Below are 22,180 nucleotides of genomic sequence, written 5' to 3' on the forward strand. Positions count from 1 at the left end.
AGATACCCCTCCAAATTGTTAAACCGTTTGGCCCCAGACCCCTTTTTCCAGGCACTGTATTTGTTTGGAACTAGTGTTCTAAGGAACAGGCCTGGGGGAACATGATTACACATTTCATATGACACTGCATAAATGTAATAGATGAGTTTGCCTGTGCCTTCCCTTTCCTGCTGGAATATTAACTCCTTAAGAGCCAAGGACAGGTTCTTAAGGGTGGTTTGAAAGTGTTGATTGAATTAATGCTTCAGAAATAAGAGTTCTAGATTAGTTTTCATATTTCACAGATGGGCCAATGATCTTGAGAGTTGGGGTAAAAGGACGGGGTGATGACATGAGAGGAGATGATGTGGGAAGTGAAGGGCATCTGTGCTGAGGGTTGGAATAGTGACTAGTCTTAACCACCATCCACCTCCAGTACTATACCTGCCACTTCTGTGCAAGAGCATCCTTCAGGCCGGTCTTCCTCCCTCCTCCTTGGCTGGTCACACTCAGTGTGGGAAATGGGGGCACATGGCCTCTCAAACAGTGGACCTTCATAACACCAGCAGGAAGGGACTCTGGGCTTGTGAACAAGAATCTTGATTTCATTTCATGGTCATCCTGTTGGACTTTGACAGAAATCATATGGACGTGTGTGTGACTTGAGAATATTAAGCAGGAACCCAGTAGGTGAAGTTCCTCCCTTCCAGGGAAATACCACATAAAGCAGTGGCTGGACTTCCTGGGAAGTTGGAATAATACTACTAATGGGTAATAGTTACTGAATTCTGACTGTGTGCTAGGGTGCTCTATGTAAACTATTATGGTTGTTTTTTGCTATGCGGCGAGTGGCAGACTGCTTAACCTCTCCCCATTTCTCCCAACTGTAAGTGATCTCTTACCATTCTCCCAACTGCAAGTGATCTCTTAAAGTCTTTTGGAACCATAAAATTCTGTGGTTCTCTTCCTTCCCGTTGGCAAAGAAGGAGCAGAAGAGCACCTCCTGTCCTAAGGTGGCAGCCCAGAGGGTGATTCTGTCATAGGTAAGGGGTTTCCAAACACCGGTGAGAATTTGCCCATCCCGGCACTTTTAGGTACATGAGAGGCCAGAGCCATGGCCCAGCCTGCAGTGGGAGGATGACTGCCCGCCATGCTATTGGGCCAGAGGCTTGATGTGCAAGCCAGATGTCAGGCAGCTCCCATTAGGACTTCTTACTCTGCACAACAGCCACCCCCTGAGGCTTGAAACCTTGCAGTTGAGAATAGCACTTGATCTGTTCCCCATCAGAGTTTTTTTGTTTGAAGGCAGCTTGACCTGTAATTTCACAAAAAGTTCAAAAGCTAGTTCTCAGCAGGTGGTCATATCCCCCAAATCCCTTGCCAACTGGCGTTCAGAAGTATTCATGGTTTTGTTTTGATTTTTTTTTTTTTTTTTTGGATGTCACTACGACTGGGACATACCACTAGCATTTAGTGGCCAGATTCTAGGGATGCTAAGTATCCTTCAATGAGCAAAACAGTCCCTTGTACTAGAGAATTACCCTGCCTCAAATGCCGATAGAATCCATGTTGAAAAACATTCTTCAAGCAGTTTCGTGGGTAGACTTTTTTGGGACCCTGTTCTGATCATAAACACAAGTCACACAGTTGAGTAGTTCTGTGATGGTGACATGATCAGCTGTGACTTCACAGCAGCCCATGAGCACCTGGCAGTTTGTTGTGCCCTTCCCTTCCCATGGTCACATGGTACTGTGACCTTGTGCATTTGGAAGGGAGTCTTCCATGTTGGGTTCTCTGATCATTTTCCTTCTCTACCCTCTTTCACTTTTCATCTCTTCATCTGTTGCCAGACCACACAATGTCTCCTAGGAACTATGGAGCATTTGCCAAAATTTTGAAGCTCCTTGGAAAGAGCTAGTTTGGAATATCACACAGAAACCTAGAAAATGAACTTCTGTATTTTAAAATTCTCTGGGTCTCTGGATGACATCCCTTCTCCTCCCCCAGCCTTCCCCTGCTCCTCTTCCTTTCTCGTGGAAAGTTTTTATTTTTAAGTTGGCTTGGGCTCCCCCACACCCCCACCACCTTGCTTTTAAGGTCTGGAGCCAAGAATTCAGTTCTCTTGCTATGGAGAATGAATCCCAGGTTTGTGGTGCTTTTTGCCTTCGTGAGACGGATCCTGGAGAGACCTCTGGAAAAAGCTCCTTTCCAGGAAGTTGGCAGGCAGTTTCTGATGCAGCCAAAGGGGATAAGGAAAGAGAAAGAACATTGAGAGGGGTTGTTTTGTTTGGACGTGGAAAGAGATGCCAAGTGTCAGGAGGGAGTGGGTAGGGAGGAAATGAAAGCAGAGAGCATAGATTTTGTTTCTCCCTTTTGGTCAAGGAATAGACTGACAGAAACAAAGCAGATGGCAAGTTCTAGAAAGGGTCAGCTTCCAGAGAGCTTGTTTTCTTATATATATATTTTCTCTTTTATTGTGTGCATCAGGAAGCGACCCTTAGAAATGAACCACTCAGTGCTTCAGTACTTAGCACTGTGTCAGGTTTGATAAGATGGAGTGACATGAAGCCCAAAGGAGTGACTAAGACAGAGTCCCTGCTTTCATGGAGAGCTGGTAGCCTTGTCTGAGAGACCAGGCTTCCTTGACTGCCTCCTGAAACTCGGGATATGGCAGAACATCTCCAGGCCAGAATGCCCTCATGTTTTTAGCAGCTCACTGGTGCTGCAAGGATCTGAAGCTATGGGTTCCATCTTTTTGCAAGGATGTGAAGCTATGGGTTACCATAGCTGCTGGTACCAACATGTTTACATGGATCAATTTTATATACATACATATATATATGACTCTGTATCTATGTACATATGTTTATATATAAACATTTTATGTGTATGTGTACATATATGTATACACATATACAAACATATATTTAAATTTTTTTAATTTAGCAGAGATATTTTAGAACTCTCTTTCAAGGACCATTCACATTTTCTGCCCTGCTCCTGCTGCCTTTTCATTAAAGTTGTTCTTTTTTACCTGTTTCCAATAGCAATTTGTGAATCATTCTGGATGTCTTCCCAGGCAGGAATGGATCTCAGCTAACCTTAGGTTGGAATGAAGACAGCATCTCCCAGGGGTTCAGCATCGATGTCCTGCACACACGACGAACTGTCCAAATCCTCTCAGACATCAGTTCACGTGGGAAAAAAAGTCGGAGCTGCTTATAAAGTCAGATGATTCTTAATAATAGCTTTGATTTTTGTGTTCTTTCGTCTATAGAATTCTTGTCAGAAGGTTTTAGAAAAAAACTGAGGAACGGAATTCCTGACTGGATGACTATGACGAAGGGAACAGGAGACACTCTAATTGCCAACCGGTTCCTTTCTATTTCTATTCGCACTAAATGTCTTCTGTCTGACACACTCATTCTGCTGGAAGCCACAGCAGCAGCCCCAGGTCCCATGTCATGGTAGCTCACTACCACACTGCGTCAATTTTACTGCCAGAGGCTTCTAAGGTCTCCTGCTGCTTGTTTCACAGAAAAGGTGGCTTTGGCTTTTGTTGCCTCAGTAAATGTTTGGTTTGAGTCATGAGGCTCTGACAGTGGCTGCCTTTTATTGAGGCCTTCCCCTTGGTTGCATGTTAGATGACCCACCCATGGCTAGCCTGGCTTTTCGATGTCTGTGAGCAGTGATGGAAATGGTCTTACCACCAGGGCTGGGCTCAGACTTGGAAGCGGGTCTCAGTAGCCTTTTCCCATTTTCTAATGAAGTTCGCAAGCAGGTCACAAGCCATCATTAGCCTAGCACCTCTTGCTCTGTTATTTGTAGTTGGGCACTTTCTGTCTCCTGCCTCTCCCAAGGTTGCTGTCCCTCCAGTGACCTGATCTCTCCTTTCCCAGGCAAAGTAGATCATTTTTTCCAGGGCTTAGAATTACCATCACTCCACTATAATAGGAGGTACCTCAGTCACTGTTTCCCTCAGTTACTTTTGGGGGAGTAACTTTCTGCTTCCTAAATGTATCAGTTTGGCAAGGCTGCTGTTACAAATACTGCAGGCTAGGAGGCTTAAACAATAGAGATTTATTTATTTTCTCACAGTTCTGAAGGCTAGAAGTCCAAGTTCAAGGTATCCCCAGGATTGATTTCTTCTGCAGTTTCTTTCCTTGGCTTGTAGATGGCCATCTTCGCTCTGTGTGTATGTGTATCCTCATCTCCTTTTCGTATGAGGACATAGGTCATATTGGATTAGAGCCCACCCCAATGACCTCATTTTAACGTAATTACCTCTTTAAAGACCCCATGTCCAAATATAGTCATATTCTGAGGTAGTGGGTGGGAATTAGGACTTTAACACATAAATTTGGGGAGGGTATAATTCAGCCTATAACATTAAGATTTCACTCACAGCTTCTAGGTTTTATTGTGTCCACCCTCTTGCAATTGCCCAGAACTTGGTATCTGGAGGCACTTTGGAGGTGGGTGGGGAATGGCTCATCCCAAGCTTGCTATAAACCACCTCATTGTTTTTCTCCTTCTGCCATGAACCAGCCTGGACTTTATTACAGAGAGTTATCTTTTGAGCTTAGCTCTGAAGAATAGGAGGTCAGTAGGTATGGGACTAGAGAAAATTCCACAAGAAAGAATGAAGTCAAGAGTGTTACAGAAAGAACATAAGGTTTGGAGGTAGACATAGGCCGTTTGGAATCCTGGCTCCAGTATGTACTGAGTATGACCTAAAGAAATATAAACTCATGGTATGGGAGCTTTCTGGCTTCTGGATCTGGGTAATGGGGTGTTCATTTGCCTTAGTGGTGGTTGTGAGGCTAGAATTAAGTAGCCCCTTTCATATTCTAAGACTGGTAGTCTCCCAGATTCTGTGAAATAATCTTGGAATTATCTTAGCAGTTTTCCTTCCTTTTATACTAAAGTAGCCACAGATAGGCAAGGGATGGGCATTAAAATGCAGCCAGTCGTAGGGAGTTGTGGTTATTGTTGTCACGTTATAGTGCAGTTTATATAGCTTTGTGTGTCCCCAGGATGCATTCCAGCCAGTTAGAATCCAGTAGCAAGCAGCTACATACCTGTGGGTGCAATATCACAAATATGGATCTGTTGATAGTCCTCGGTGATTAAATCCAATGCCAGAGACTGGTCTCATTTTGCAACGGCTAGACACAAACAAGCCTTCATCTCCTTGTTAATTATCTGAGAGGAGCTGACACCATAACCAGGGAAAGAGACTTACTGCAAACTGAAGAATTCTTTTCTTTACCTTTCTTAATGTATTTTTTCCCTTTTATTCTTCCCCTCCCCACTAAGTATGTAACATACTGCATTTTCGGAAAGGCTTTTTTTTTTTTTTTTTGTCTTAGATGGAAAGAGACTCCGAGCATGTTTGTGCACTGAGTAGCAGGAGCCAAGAAAGAAGGAGAATAACAGATGGAGCAAGACCTTGGCAGAAGTAGGAGTTGATGGAATTTGGAGGGAATGGAGGGATCCCCACTCCTGCCATGTTACTGCCATATTCCCACATTTACTCCCTAAGGCGGAGGGGGGGCGGGGTTAGCCTTCAGGGTACAATAAAAGCACATGTGAATCATAGAGTTTTCTAGCCAGAGACCCACTGGCTGGGTCCTCATCCCAGCTCTACCAGGAGCAAACTGGGCCACATTAGAGAATAATTTCTCTAATCGCCTATTTGAGCCTCAGTGTCTTCCTTCCTGTCTTACAAAGAAATACAGGGCATGCTGAGCCCCTAATAGTGCATACGATAAATACTCATAAATAACAACTCTCCGTACTATCAGTGCACTGATATTGTGTACTATAAATTCTTGTTTATCAAACGCAAAAGTAAAATTAATATGCTGAACAATTCATCCAGATTATTGCGTGTATATATTTATGACCATAACACATTACGTGTGGACTCATACTTTGCTGGCAGACTCTTTGGCTGTTGGAAACTAGAATATTTACAAAAGAATCAACATAGCCTAAAGGTTGAGAGCCTGGATTCTGGAGCCTTATTGTTCTGGTTTGAATCCCACATAATTTACTAATCTGGCCCTTGGGCAAGTTACTTAACCTCTCTGTGCCTCAGTGTTTTCATCAGTAGAATGAGAATGATGACAGTATTTCTGTCAAAGGTCTGGTATGAGGATTAAATACATTAGTATTTAGAACAGTGTCAGGTACATGATAAAACACTATAACATGGGTACTCATTAAAATAAAGAAGCCAGGGGCGCCTGGGTGGCTCCGCTGGTTAAGCATCCGACTTTGGCTCAGGTCATGGTCTCAGGGTTCATGGGTTCGAGCCCTGCGTTGGGCTCTGTGCTAACAGCTCAGAGCCTGGAGCCTGCTTCAGATTCTGTGTGTGTGTGTGTGTCTCTCTCTCTCTGTTCTTCCCCCTTTCACACTCTCTCTCTCTCTCTCTCAAAAATAAACATTTAAAAAAAGTTTAAAAAAAATAAAGAAGCCAAAGTTATTTTGGCTCAAGTGATCTGTAGAATCATATACATTTTTTAGGACATGCTAATTAGAATCACATTCTAAGCTTAAAGAATTAGCATCTTGGGTTCAAAACCTCGGTAGAATTACATTCTAGTGTCTATTTTTAAGTCTTTGGTGAAAGGGATTCTTTAGGTAAACACTAGGAGATGCTAATGCATTTACCGGGGTGGGTGGGGCTCTCTTTGAAAGTTTGATGACTCACACAGACATGCAGATCTGACAGTGGCTTTGAAGTTCTGATGGCTCACCCAGATATGCAAATCAAGAACTAGTTTTGACCAAGAAATTTGAGGCCTCTGCATTATGGTAGGCTGAGAAGTGGGCTAGAAGTTGCAGTAGTGAGAATGCAAGCTAGTGACCTGGGGAAATATACTTGTTGTACAAATCACGGTTCAGCATGACCCCAGGGGGCCCTGTGTAAAGCGTCTGCAGCCTTTGCACCCAACTGGTCTGTGCCCTTGCCCAAAGGACGATGAAGCTGGATGTGCCAGAGGCTGGGCTGATACCCCCTTTATTACTTGCTCTGCCCCTAGTCCTGTGGATTGGACCCTTACCTCAGTAGCCCCAAATAACCATTAGCAGTCCTCTGCAACAGCTTAGGACTGCTGCTGAAAGTAGGGTCTCTTAGGTAGAGAGTCACAGACTAGCATTTAATAAGACCGATTGATCTGCACAGCTGCTGGGAAATGGGTCTACAATGAAAAACTAATACATATGGCACATGTGAAAGGTGCCATGCAGCCTGTGGGACCAGTGTGTGGGGTGACTCCTGGGGTTCTGAGACCATGAGATTCACTGATGCTCAGCAATTCTTAGACTAGTGATAAGACATTAGCTGTAAGTGTAGGGCCAAAGTCGCTTCTAAGTTTCAGTCCCAGTTGAAAACAGCACTTATTTATTTAATTCTGTGGTTTCATTTAGGAAACATTTTAGTTCCCCAAAATATGAAATCGTGCGTACATGGCATAAATATAAAAATCACAGACATAACCAGCACCCCTTTCTGTAAATACCCAAATCCACGTGTGTGCCCCTCAGACAACAGTCCTTAAACAGTTAGGTCCTGATGTTTTCCATTTTCCCTTTGCCAATTATACATTCATTTAATTTGTGTCCTGGCAGGTAGGAGAACGCTTTAATTTACAGAAACTTACTTTTTCTTGCTGGTGGAGAAAACACTACATTATTCCATTTTAGCAGAGGAACACCTCTGTCACTGATGATGAGTCCAAAACACTGGTGTTGTATACGGAATCCTGGGGGCAGCAGAAAATTCAGAACACATTTCTGGTACTTTTTTCCTGGAGAAGAAAACTCTTAAATGTTTCTAAATGTGTTACGTGTATTCCCTGCCCAATCTGTTGGTAAATATAGGCAGGTCTTGTTTCCCTTCACGTGGCGTAGCTGCTTTGTCAATTACTCACATGGAGTGGGTACGTGCCTCCCTCCCCATCACTGGGGAGGCATGCGGTGCTGGCTTAGCCCACAGCAGAGACCTTAGAGTCAGACTTTCCTTCCCTGGCCTAGTTCCCGGCTCTGTCATGTGTCTGCCCCTTTACCTGGGGCAGTTACCTTACTTCCCTCCCTGTTTCCTCGTCTGTAAAGCTGCCATGATCAGAGTGCTCACCTGGGCTGGCTCTCGTGAGGATTAAATACGATTACATATAAAACATTGCAAATAGCGTCGGGTACAAAGTAAGTTCTCATTAAATGTTAATAATTACTACAAATGATAATAAGCATTATGCTGACTCATCCATCATTCATATCTCTTCTCTGGGAGAAGAATGCTGTGAAACTACTGCAGAGTCTTGAGGAAAAAGGTTAGGAGTTAGCCCTACGCGTGGGTGCCCTGGTTGTCTCTATAAGCTCAGGATGTGAAAGAGGGCTGGGGTCAGGGCAGTTGTTACTGAGGTGCATCCTGTCTTTCTTCTTCCCTGAACACATCTAACACCAAAACCCTCTTTCAGGTGATCTGGGTGTCCACAGTGGGGAAGAACTCCAGCTCACCACCACCATCACCCATGTGGACGGACCCACTGAGATCTACAAGCTGACCCGCAAAGAGGCCCAGGAGTAAGAGCCTGCAGCACCTGGCTGGGACTGTCCCCCACATCCCAGCCCCTCTAACTAGAGCGGGGAGTGTGCCAGAGAGAGCTCAGGTGCAAAGGAATGCTTGAGGCTCTTAGCTGGGGTTTCTTCTTGGATCCGCGGCATGGACGTTTGTCAGCTTGCCTTCTGACTGTAGCTCTCACAGGAGGATTCCTGCAGCCACTAATGCATTGTGTATAACAAAACCTCTGATATGACACATTTTCTGTGATCATTGTTAATTAGTGACATAGTAACATCTGTAGCAGGTGGTTAGTAAACCTCATGTGTTGGGGGTGTTTTCCTTGGGGGATGGTTTGGGCCAGATGGGGTCTATATGGAGTGGAATTATTTGACTCTTTTTCCTGTTTTAGATTCTAGGATAGATTTTAACATTTTTGCAGCCCAGGATAGGCTGATGTCATAGTCTTCTCAATCCTAGTCTGTGACCACTTGTGGTTTTTTTTTTTCTATTTATATCACCAAGTAGCCTATTGAGTTAATATTTAAGTTGTCGATAGATATGTGTCCCTATTTTTTTATGGCATAATATAAAATAACTGAATCTCATGAGAAGGTCTGTTACGCCAGGGGCATTTCAGCTTTGAAACCAAATCTGTGTATCCAATACTAACCAGTCTGTTGGATGTGGGTTTTAAAAAAATGTTTGCTAAACTACCCAAGTAGGATTTACTGTATTAAATGGCCTTTGGGTCTGAAAAGCTTTTTTAACCTCTTGCTTAAAATGTGTTTTCTTTTGATAAGATGCTTCCAGCAGCCTCCAAAAGTGTAGATCTGATCATTTAAATAAACCTGTACACGTACGCACATATGTATATGCACACGTCACCCTCCTGCCCTACCAGCACACATGCCCACAGATTCTTTTCCCTGCTGAGTCTATGGGGTGGGGAACGGGTGGGGAAATAGCTTTATGAAAAATTAAAATATTTTGCCACCAAATCAGAGTGCTTGGGGATGGTATCTGTGTCTGGAAAGAGGGTAATATTTTCTGTGCTGGGTGGTTAACCACTGTCCCCGCTCCCCCACCCCGGCGGGACAGTGAGTGGCCACAGGGGCGGGGAAGGAAAGTTCTAGGACATACAAGCAGACAGCTGCCCCCACCACCTTATTCTCACTTCCCCAGTAGCCTGTTTCATTGTATTTTACCTCTGCCTTCCGAGAGACAGCGTGGTATGGCAGAGAGAAAGGATACTGGATCTGATGTTAGAAGGCTCAGTTTCCTGTCAAAGGTCTCTCATTAACAATGTGACCTGGTTGAAGCCACCTGACCTCGGTGTTCCCTCACCTACAAGCTGGAATTCATAAACTTTAACTGCTTCATGGGCTTGCGGTGCCAATTAAATGAGTTAAAGTATATGGAAATGTCTCTTAAACTCTAAGCCATATAAATGTGTTCTTCCTGGAATCCAAAAACAATTTTGTGAGTATTTTTCAGACACACACTCCTGCAGGTCTGAGTCACAGTCCATTTAACGTACCCTGATTTTGGCTAAAGTCATGCTGAGCCGCGATGGAAAGAAATATACTTTGGCTTTGGCTCTTCTCCCAGGCCTTTTCCTGTCCTGGTAAACAAGGGATGGTGTATGATCCAATGCCTTCAACATCCACTTTCTGATCAACCACTGTGGTGCCAGGAATTCAGTGTAACTTGTGCCTAGTGGTCTGGAAGGGAAGATGAACATAAAATGTGACTAGTGGTCTCCTCTCCAAAAGGATGGAGGAAGAGTTTCTTCTAAGGACATAGGCCTTCAAGGAGTAAGATTTCACCAAGGTGAAAGGGCAGAGGGAACAGCAGTACCAAAATCCTAGAGGATGTGAAGAACAGAGAATGTTTGGATGAGGCTGGTCCTCAGGCCTGGCTGGCCCACGGAAGGAGTAAATAGCAGATGAGCCCCATGCACCTTGAGCCCACAATGGGAAGGGCTTTTAGTGCTGTGGTAAGAGCTGTAGCCCTACCCTAAGGTTTTAGGCAGAAAAGTGGTAAGATCAGAATGAACACCAGAGCATGGAGAAGCTAGATAAGCCCAGCAAAGAGATCACAAAGGCCAGAACCAGGGTGATAGTAGAGGACATGGAGAGGCAGGGAATTATTTGGAGATAAAACTGACAGGGTTTGAGTGTTCTGAATGAGAGTCTCATAAAAGTCGAGAGCAGAGTCCAATCTCAAGCCCTTGCTGTGTGAGGGAATGGTAGGGCCCTTGATGGAATTGGAGATACCTAGAGATGTGTCTGTGGGTCTATTACTTAAAGGTCTATAAGTAGTAGAAGACAACTCTAGCAACCTTAGCCAAAAGAAGGACTTTACTAGCACTTTCCTAGAGTATTTCATGGATCCACAAAAAAGTGGAATTAAACAGAAAGATGAGCAACTGGGACAACTCTAAGAGACCCAAGCACTAGGAATCCACGGACCTTTCCCCTAAAGCTGTACCATTTACAACTAGTCCAAGTCTCTGTCTCACTGCAAAACTAGGAGGGAGTATGCGAGTGGCTCTGCCTCAGGCAGGTGCCTGTCCTTTCGCCAATCAACTGTGTTCAGGAAGTCAAGTCAAATAGCTGCTAGTGGCTCACCCTGTGGATTGGGGTTAGTTTCCAGAGAATCCATTTTGAGCTGGACAAACAGAAAAGATCTGCCAAAATGAGGATGATGAGCTTGGATTTGCCTGGGCTGAGTTTTAAAAGCCATCTTCTGGAAGAATTGACAAGCCAACCATTGGAAATGAAAGGTGAAGCAGACCACCTGGGGTAGGAGGTTTGGCGGTCATTACCATCAGGAATAAGAAGTACAGCTGGGGCAGGGCATCAAAGCATTGGGGAAGACAACTGGCAAGAGTGGTGAACCAGGCACAGCTTCATTAATATAGGAAAGAAAGAAATGAGGTGGATTACCCAGAAAAATGCAAGTTGTCAAAGAAGCCAAAGAAAACCAGATTCACCGGGGAAGAAGTTAGAAATCCTGAGATTTGACAGCATTTAGGGAACGAAACCTGTTGGATTTGGTGTTCGGATGTCTGTGACTTTCTCAAATGGTTAGGACACAGGTTAGAGGTGGAGCAGAATTAATAGGTGGTCATTTTGGGAAGGAAAGAGGTAGGATTGTTGTCACAAGAGGAACCAGAATAAAGGGAGGGCTTGCATGTTTTAGTCTGAGGAGAGAACTGGACTGAGTTTGTAAACCTGAGGCTTAAGAGCCAGCCATGAAGTCAAGATGACGATGAGCTAACATAAGCCCCAAGGAAGTTCAGAGATTTGGAATCAAGGACACAAGCTCGTGGGTTAGTTTCAAAAAGGTGAAAGGTTTCATCCTGAGACAGGAGAGAAATAGCAGATGGATGTTGGAGGAGAAAGTTGAAGTCCAAAGGAGAGAAAAACTTGCAGCCTGTCTCTCTCTCTGAATGTTCTGTCTCCTCTGCAAACATGAAATGAGTGTTGGAGTTTTACTAAAGAAGGTCTCAGTTTCAAGAATGCAGGTTTGGGGGCACCTGGGTGGCTCAGTCGGTTAAGCGTCTGACTTCGGCTCAGGTCATGATCTTACAGTTCGTGGGTTCGAGCCCCGCATCAGGCTCTGTGCTGAGCGCTCAGAGCCTGGAGCCTGCTTCAGATTCTGTGTCTCTCTCTCTCTCTCTGTCCTTCCTCTGCTTGCACTCCCTCTCTCTTTCTCTCTCAACAATAAATAAACATTTAAAAATTTAAAAAAAGAATGCAGGTTGAACACAACCATTTTCCATCAGTGGAAGTTCAAGAAACTCTTCAAGCAGTGAGAAGAAGCCTTTATTAAAGACTAGAAACCTAGAGAAAGAAATTATTTACTGGCCATGTATACCAGTTTTACAAGTTGATCTGAATTTTGCAGGTGGCTTTCAAGAGTATTATAGAAAAGAAGTATAAGCTTCTCCAATTATCTGGTTTTAAACAGTAAGAAAATTCACCAACATTCAGCAAGCAAATAAAATACAGTTACTGTTTAATAGAGAAAACAAAATCAGTTTTATCAGTTCAGTCCCACTGAGTATTCACTAGGTGTTCCTATATTTTTCCCTTCCAGGAAGAAAATGTCCATAATAATGAAGTAAGTGCTTCCCTACATGACCTCCAGGTAGTTTTAACCTTTCTCGGAACTAAGGTAAATCACTGCAACAGTTCTGATGCCTGAGTCCCTGGGTGCATCTCTCAGATCTGCTGGGGCCCTTGAAGTCACACCCCTGGCAGGTACCTTTGAGAAGGTTGAAAGAAGTTCAGAGGGAATATTGGTCTTGGGTCTCATTCACACCTTGGCAGTTCTAGAAACTATGTTTTATCAACTCTTTCAAACTGATCAGTCTCTCAGAGACTGACCGGTCATGTTGGGGAATCTCAATAAACTACGATTCCCACGCAATCTTTTACAATGCAGCATACACACACCTTCTGTGGCTCCATCATCCCATTGTCCAGTAACCATAGTGGCTGAAAGAGGAAACAGAAGAAAGGGATAACATGTCAACCACAAGAAGCCTGAGGGATCATCCCTGAGCCTCCAAAGAAAATACAGCTCCCTCAAAAGTGCTTAGCATAATGTGGGAATTCCATCGGGGAGGGTTGGTGAACATACCTTGGCTAATCCTAATCTCGGTTTGCTGTGGAAACATGAATTCTTTAGGACCCCTATCCTTTTTTGATTCAAGCCACCTTTGCTCCTTTCAGGACATGTTTGTGCTCCTGATTTGGCCAAACTTACCGGTGCAAACTGACTTTCATGGGACTGTACCACTGTCCCCTGTATTTCAAGGTCCTTTCGTCCTGCTGGGCTACAAGAACCATTCCGATTTCTGCAAGCTTGCTCTCACCCACCATATTTTGATACATGACTGATTTGGTTGTATAGAGATAACTTGGTTTCCAAGACTACATCAGCAGTGCCTTTTCTCTGGACATCAGAAGGGTCTTCTAGGCACTCCTTGAACTGTCCAGTATACACAGCTGCCTGTCTGTAGCAATGCATTTAGCTTTACTTGTTGAGAAGGCCCTTAAGTATTGAGACCAGCCTTTCCTTTGTGGCTTTGACCCTCTTACTGAATCCCTTCCCATAGGTCCTCTCCCACACTGGGCTGCACTTCTCCAGGTTCATGTCTCAGTTCCAAAGCTCTTCCTGCAGATGTGGTTTCGCGACCCTCCCCTTATGACCACTTGCCTGTTAACTGCACTCTAATTCCTCACTGTTCCAAAATGTGATATTCAGACTGCAGTATTTGGCACAGATTAGCGTGACAATAATACTTGTACTGGGGTGTGACATCCTAAGAAAATGGCACTAGGTGTTTTAAAAATATCTACGTCTTACTTTTTTGCTTCTTGTGACCACATAACCACTCAAACACTTGGTGTTTCAAAAACAAATATCACCAATACCTTCTTGTGTATTCAGCAGCATTTTTCAACTTAATTGTTGGACTTTACATGTATCCCTGTGATATTTCACTTTTCTTATACAGATTCAATAGGTAAGGCACATCTTTAAGTTTTAAAGTAAGCACAGTTCGAAATGTAAGTGCAAGTAGTAAAGTGCTTTCCAAGTGCAAAATGGGTTGGTTTCAACTGCCACAGAATTTAGAAATATATTCATCCACGACCAGAAAACCCTCCCAACAGCTTGGACCGCTCTCCTCTGTCCAGCTCTCACTCTGCTTCAGACACAACACATAAACACATATCCCATTGCTGTTGAACTCCCTTTCTTTTTGTGTGTTCTGTAATAAGGAAATTTATAATTTACATATTTTCCCCCTAATATCAGTTCTTCATAGTCACATAGTAGATAATAAAAGAATGAGGCTCTGAGAGGTAAGTGATTAATTTGGAACTAAGAAGAGATTTTCAGTCCCTAAACCTCACTGTCTTTTGAGTAGCATATTTGTAGCAGAAGCATCAAGAATTTTCTTTTGAGTTGGAATTCTCATTAGAGCAGAATGACCTTATTAGGGAGATGTTATTCCAGCCTAAAAAAATATCTGCCTGCTCTCTACCTCCATCAATGGCAAGTGTCTGCCCTCCTCTGGCCAAAGGGAGGATGACAGCTACGATTGAGCAAATCCTCAGGACAAAAGTCAGACCTTGGAATCTGGGAAATATGTAACTGCTCCAGGATATTATTGCTTTTTAGTGAATTCTGGTCTTGGCTTGGCCTACAACTTTACTCTGGGATTCCCAGGGCAGCCGAGCACCACCACCCTCTTTGACCTAGGTAATCTCTGAAGTCCTTACCAGCCCTGATTCTAAGAATCATAAAGGAGGCTGTATGCAATGATGTCCTGTAGTAATATAGGGTGCCTGATCCAAATCCACTGGACATCGCCATGTGGGGGTGCTAATGTAAATAGACCCCAGTTTTTGGCTCTGCAGCCCCATAGATACCTGTCATTGCTCTTCTGAGCTACCTCAGGTGGCTCCTGTATCCAGCAGCTCTTTCCATTGGGTGAGCCCAGGTGGGGATGGTCTTTACTCCCAGTTAAGCAGAATGTCTCCAATTCAGGAACTCTTGAGAGACTAAGCAACAGACAGAAGTGGCCACCACATGAAATCTTCCCACCTGACGTTTGGCTGCCATTCCTCACATGCTGACCCAATGGAAATGCTTCACTAGCTATGCAAGGTAATAGAGTGGGTTACCCCTGTTTTTTCTAGGTTTAATTTTTTTCTTTTTAGTTTTCTTTCTTCAACTCATCAATTCACGAAGAATTCGGTTTTCTGTAGGAGTCTCAATTCAATATTTTCTCCAAATAGGTATCGTGGCATAAGTTTTTTGATAATAATTGGGAAAGGCAGGATCTTAAAATGGGGAGGCCATGGCCGTGGGCCACCAGAGCTGAGACTCTGGAGCTGCCGTGAGGCTGACGCAGGGGAACCATTCCCCTGCCGGCTGTTGCTGGAGGCTGCCAGTGGAGAGTGTATTCTGGCTTCTGCTATCCAAGGGGCTACCCAGAGGCTCCCAAGAAAAGCACCTTTGATTGTGGCGGTATGGGCCCTGTCAGTGCCAAGGAAACGCACCATCTGGGGAAGATCGACTTGCTCTGGGTCACAGAGGAAATGTGGGAGCTGTAGGCAGAGGCTGAGCAAGCTGAGTGGTGAGTAGGCAGTGATGGTCTCCTGCCCACCGTCCCTGGACCTCTGAGTGAGCTGCCCTGGAGAGCAATCTGCTCCTCTGTGCTGTTGTCCAGGGCAACAGCATCTGGGGCCAGAAGCTGACAGCTGCATTGATTAGAACAGTACCCAGGGACTACTTGAGCCTCCTCTGTGGGTAAAAAAAGCCAAGTGGTGACCTGGTGCGGTGGGCAGAACACAAGGCCCTGCCTGGCTAGCCCTCTCACTCTGCGACTAATTGTTGTGCGTCCTCAGCCAAGTTACAGTACCTCTCTGGGTCGAGTTTGATCAAATCGGATGTTCTTTTTTATTATGTCACATTTAGCATCATTAGTTGGGAAGAATTACTGCATAAGGATATGCACCCTAGATTGCATGGTTTGGAGCACAGGCTGCAGTTATACTGATAAAAATTTGGGAGTGTGCACAGTATTCTACTTGATGCGGAGGAGTGTGTGTGTGAGAAACAGATCCTTAGAGGACAACGAAGGGAAAGAAGAGACGGAGGGTGGGGGAGGAAATTGAAAATAAGTTGGGCCTGTGAGAAAAAATTGCACCAAAATTTGTTGTGAGTTGAAATTTCTGCCAATCATTCCAGCTGACACAGTGCGAGTTAGAGGGGTAGGGACTATACAGGTCATATAGGTGCAATAATGACCTATTAACCTGCCAGCCAGCTCAGGAAGGACAGTCCCATTAACCTTCAAAGTTGACATTGAAAACCACCCTCTCCCAGAATCAGTGTCAGTCATAGCTATTTGCTGACCTCTGCTGGCCAAAATAAATAATGTCTGCATTACAAAAAACCGATATTTCTGATGGCAATAATATTCATTTACCCAACAAATATTTATGGAGCTCCTATTAAGTACTAGACACCGTTCTAACACAGACCAGGGGACGCCTGGGTGGCTTAGTCGGTTAAGCGTCCTACTGTGGATTTCGGCTCAGGTTGTGAGTTCCAGCCCTGGTTGGGCTCTGTGCTGCTAGTGTGGAGCCTACTTGGGATCCTCTCTCTCTCTCTGACCTTCCCCTGCTCACGTGCACCTACATGTACACTTTTCATTTCTCTCAAAATAAATAAACATTAAAAAAAATAAAACAGACCAGTGGTCAAAATAGACAAAGATTCCTACCTTCACAGTATTTAATTCAGTAACAACAGTTATAACATCTAACGTTTAGAGTCCTGGCCATGTAGGTGCCAGGTATTTTAACTGCTTGGTTTTATCAACTCATTTTAACCCTCAAATCAATCCCATGGGTTAGGTATGACTCTTTCCCATTTGCCAATGAGGAAATTGCTGCAGAGAGAGAGGTTGACTGATTCAGCTGGGGTCGCAGAGCTGGAAGTAATTGAGCCTCATTTAAATCCATCCATCTGGCTCCAGGACCTGTTCTTAACCACTCCATACATCCTCTTTACTGTTATGTCCTAGTAATTAGGCTTTCCTTCCTGCCCCAAATATTGTATAGACAACGGCGTTATTATATGGCAAACACCGGCTCTGCTCATCTGGTTCAGCCAGTCATCAATCTCTGCCACTGTGCAGCCTCAAGCCGGTCCCTTACCCCAGGTAGTTGTGAGAAGATTAACGCATGGCAAGTGCGTGCTCCCAGCAGGGGTCTTTAGGTGTTTTCCCCATTCTCCTCCCTCCCAGAAGCTGGCCCTTGGATGGGAAGGTCAAGGAAGCTACAGGAGGAGCTGAATTTCTGACCAGCTGCTCCTGTCTTGAGGTCTTTGTGATTCTTGCTTCTGCAGTTCAGCGTTAAGAGTAGGAGGCAATTTGGAAGTTACTGATGAAACCAGAAAGTCTTCCCTGCCTGGACTAGATCTCCAGGGCAAAGAGACAGCAAGAGGGTTTCGGGTCTGCTCCGGGGAAAGCTGGCATCTACTGACCTGCCTGCACGTGGGGGGTGGAGACCTGCCAGTCTCCAGAGAGGGCTGCTGTAAACGGTAAACCGCCAGCAGCTGCTGCCAGGAGGGAGCGGGTGGAAAGTGACAGAACACAGGAAGTGTTGAAGGGGTCCTAGAATTTTTATCTTTTTTTATTTTTTTAAAGTTTATTTATTTATTTTGAGAGAGAAAGACAGCACGAGCAGAGGAGGGGAAGAGAGAGAGAGAGGGAGAATCCCAAGCAGGCCTCAGGCTGTGAGCTTGAAGCCTGGTGCGGGGCTTGAACTCATGAACAATGAGATCATGACCTGAGCCAAAATCAAGAGCCAGACACTTAACCGACTGAGTCACTGAGGTGCCCCCGGAGTCCTAGAATTTTTAGAAGCCCTTGATTTTTATTTGTTTATTTTTTAAATCTTGTGTGCTCAACCTCATACAAAATATTAATTTTATAGGGAGAGAAGAACATATTTTTTAATTTCATTAAAAATTTTGTTGACTTTTTAAGACAGTTTTTAAAAGTATTCTGTTATGGTATACCCCAGAATCCTCTCTTGTCACCAGTGTCCAAATAACAGCAATAATGATAGCTGCCATTTAAGAAGCACAGATTATGTGCCAGCATCTCACAGCAGCCCCATGAAATAGATACTGTTATTTACAAAACTTAGAGATGAGTACACTGAAATTCAGAGAGGTTATGTCATTTGCCTGGGGTTACACAGCCAACACTCAAAGCTGTGCCTGGATGACCCCATTACCACCACTCTATACTATGTCCCAAAATAAGGGAAGCGATATAAACTGAGTGACCCGCCTCTAGGTCTTAGAGATCTTGAAGAATCATCCCAAGAAGCAGAGAGAATTTATCCCTGGGTTTTGTCTGACCCATTGGTGTGATTTGGAGGCAACAGATCTGTGTGTCCCTGAGAGAGGGGTGGGTAGGTCTGTTCTCACGTGATGCAGATCTGGCAGTGTGGAGCCACCACAAGCCCAAGAGAGCCCCGGAAGGGACCTCTTAGGAAGCAGTGAGTTGAAATATGAAGTGCCAGGACTGTCCCCTATGCTAGTGAGAGGCTCTCGGTAGCCTTATGTGGGGTGGGGGTGGAGAGTACCATTTATCCAAGCATTAAGGAGAAGGGACTGTGTCCCAGGGGAGGAAGCTTACCAGAGGCCATGTAGCACTGGGGGCCAGAACTGGGACTACAGCCCAGGCCTTACAAGTGCAAGGTCAGTCCTACCTGCAATCCAGCACCCTGTCCTCTTCCAGGATAGCCCAGCGGCATGATAGAAATGCAGAATCTCAAACAAACCCGGCATCTCCTCCCAGCCTTGGGCCCACCACTGAGGCCACTCTAGTCTACACTTGCCCACTGAAATGGCACCCGTAAATTGGAACATGAGAGACTTTTTCTCAAAGGAGATTCAACTTTCTCGGTTTACACTATTCCAGAAGGAATGAGCTCCATAGCATGGTAACTGGCAGTTCGGCTGGGGCACAAATTTGAATCATGTTCACCTTGGGGTGGGTCTCTGGTCAAGGTTCTCAGCTCTTGGGGAGCTGGATGAGGGGGTGGGGGGACGAGGCACCACTTCATCATCTGGCAGGTTTGGTCTCCACCAGTCACTTGGCACTTAGATCTGAGAAGTCACAATTCAGCATAAAAGGAGTTAAAGTGAGGAACCAGCCCTGTTGCTCTGTTTCCTCATGTGTAAAATGAATACAGCGCTCCTCTCCTAGGTTGCTATAAGGAAAACATGAGTTAGGACAGTGCTTGGCGTGTAAGGAACTATCAATAAATGTTAGCTATCATCATCATCATCATCATCACCGTCATTGTCGTCGTCATCATGAATTCTTGACGCCTGTGGGCTACATATGGCTCTGGACCTTCTCAAATTCCCTCAGTGACAAACAAGAAATGCTATATTTGCCCCTGAGTTTCTCCAAATGGCATGTGCCTTCTAGAATGCGGTATTTCCCCTGTATATCCTCACAGTAAGTTAACCAGCAAAATCAGAGTGAAGGCTTATCTCTCATGGGGTGGCCAGTATTCATGGAGATTCTGTGTTGTTATTACCCCATGAGCATTGCCATAGATTCACTCAGGCATGGCAGAGACGAACCCAGCCACATGAAGGAGCGGATTCTGGGTCCCTTCCATCCCCTAGCCTGCCCCCCAGAACTGAGACCTTTGCCCAGTGGGCATGATTCAAATTTGTGCCTTGGCAAAGCTGCCAGTTATCATGCTATAGACTCATTCCACCTGGTACTGTTTAAACCAAGTAAACTGAATCTATGAATGCCAGGGGGGCAATACAGTTTTTCCCAGGGTGCATTTCACAGGATACTAGTTCCATCAAATGCTTACATTTGTTGAGTCGTTGTTGGGCTGTCAAATAGGTTTGAGAAGCATTGGTGTTTTAAGCAAGTTTCTTTTCTGAGGACATCCTCATCCTTCACATGCCGGCTTTCTGAGTCTGCAAGGGAGGGCCAGGGTATGCTCCTTCTCAAACTTCTTTGGCCATCCGGCTCTCTTTTGTTTGTGGGACAGCTTGGGGGACTTGGCGTTCTATGGCAGTATTTCCAAACCTTCACCTGCACATGGTTCACCTGGGAAGCTTACTGAAGAACAGTTTCTGAAAGGCAGTTTCTGCTTTAGAAGGTCTGGGAGGAGCCTGGGATTCTGCATGTCTATCACGCTCCCAGGTGGTGCTGATGCTGCCGGTCCACAGACCACAGCTTTGAACAGTGGTGTTTGAGAAAAATTTCTGAAAGCTCTGTCTGCTTGATTCCCTTCCCCAGGACTCCTGTGACATCCCTGTCACAGTCCAAATGTCTGCTGTGCTTGGATCATGTGAAAAGTGAACTGGATACTGAGCTGGAGTGGATGCTTGGGAGGACAGGGAGTTCTGTCCCTTTAGTTCCCAGCGGCGTGTCCAGAGGCTAGAACTGTGCCTGGATCACAGAGATGGTCAGGAAACACCAGCGCAATGATTGCATCGCAAGGGAAATTAGCAAAGTTGCCCTTTTCCTAGCATTTTCTGAAACATTTGCTCTGCTGAGCTGTGGTGGATCTGAGTCCTTAAGGTCCAAGACTGCTGCAGACTCACCAAAGATTATGAAAACCACCCAAAGCAAGTCTTTCTTAAACTTGCAAATCTGACTCAGCCAACTTCTATGTGAGGCCTCTGCCTGTGAAGACAGGGCTGCTTTTCTTGTTAGGGGAGCCTCAGACCTTGTGGTCTCCAAGTCTCACGGAGAGGGTGCTTCCTGGGTTGGCATTCAGGGTGCATCACAGGCTGTCCAGTAGCTCCAGAAAGAAGCACTTTCTTTAAGATGGCACCAAAGCATTCCAAGGCAAGTCCATGGGCAACTTACTAGGTTCTCAGATTTGGCCTCATCCTTGTCCCGATGCCCTCATTGCCAGTCCAGACAGGGAGCCAATTTTCTTGCTCTTCAACAATTTGTCTGTCTGTTTGTTTTGATCAGAGAGAATAGGAAGAGAAGCTCTTTGTTGCCATGGTAACTGCTCATTGAGATTCTCTTTTGTTAATGTTTATTTATGTTTTTTGATGGGGGGAAGAGCAGAGAGAGAGGGTGACAGAGGATCTGAAGTGGGCTCTGCACTGACAGCAGAAGGCCTAATGTTGGGGCTCGAACTCACGAGCCACGAGACCATGACCTGAGCCCAAGCTGGACGCTCAACCGACTGGGCCACCAGGTGCTCCTCTCATTGAGATTCTTAAGTAGGTGTGCATAGAGACCAAGTCTCCCTCAAATCAGTTCTTTCCTTCCAGGAACTTCTAATCTTCTTGGGGAGCAAGGCTACCAATGCATGAGCTATATAGCCAGTGACCAATGGGAGGTGCAGTGGGTGCTTTTCAGTGACTCCTATGCTGGGGCAATCTCAAAAGGCTTCCCAGAGAAGCAAAAATGAGCCAAGCTTTCAAATAGTTGGATAACAGGGGAACACAAGAATGGGTGTGAGAGACTGTGAAGGTGAAATTTCATAAGCATTATTTGGGAGGCAAGGACTAAATTACCCTGCTTAGAAGAAGGTCAGGGGTGTGCTGGGTAGAAAAGCAAATTGGACCTTGGAATGTCAGGTCATAGGGGCTGGACACCTGGGTCCATCTCTTTAGAACTAGAGTCTGGGAGGTATGTGCTGTTAGGTTCAGGCAGCCACAAGGCAGTCACAGAGAGGCTCCTGAGTGAAGCCGGGGGTGGATCACCAGATTGAGAGGGAATGAGAGGGTCTGGCCACTAAATATAGTTGTATAGCTCATGCACTGCACAAAAGTACCTGGCCAAGGGAGCAAGAGAGCACTGAAATCCAGTTCTCACTCCTCTGTGTTTACTAAGGCACCTGCATCGGCTGGCAGTGGTCTGATGGGCTCTAGTCACAGCCACTTGGTGTTTTCTCAAATAGCCGGTCATATGCATTCCCAGTGTGTCCCAAGGAGGGCGCTGCTCAGCTTCACACAGGTGTTCTGAGAATGCAGTTAGAACTGGAGCAAACCAGTTTTCTTCTGCTGCCGACTGACCCAACAAGC

At 45.1% G+C, this 22,180-nt stretch overlaps 1 protein-coding gene across 3 annotated transcripts in view; it reads left to right on the forward strand.

The window, feature by feature from the left end:
* Positions 1-17,220, forward strand: part of WLS (Wnt ligand secretion mediator) — a 108,098-nt gene extending 90,878 nt beyond the window's left edge. The window contains exon 12 of one of the 3 annotated variants that reach the window (XM_049617031.1): positions 5,352-8,543. In XM_049617031.1, coding sequence (XP_049472988.1) covers positions 5,352-5,389 — 38 coding nt within the window. In that variant the 3' untranslated portion in view covers positions 5,390-8,543. The other 2 variants (XM_049617030.1, XM_049617029.1) reach the window with 2 other exon arrangements.
* Positions 17,221-22,180: the final 4,960 nt, after the last annotated feature.

This window comes from Panthera uncia (genome assembly GCF_023721935.1).
Source record: "Panthera uncia isolate 11264 chromosome C1 unlocalized genomic scaffold, Puncia_PCG_1.0 HiC_scaffold_4, whole genome shotgun sequence".
Classification (NCBI taxonomy): Eukaryota; Metazoa; Chordata; class Mammalia; order Carnivora; family Felidae; genus Panthera; species Panthera uncia.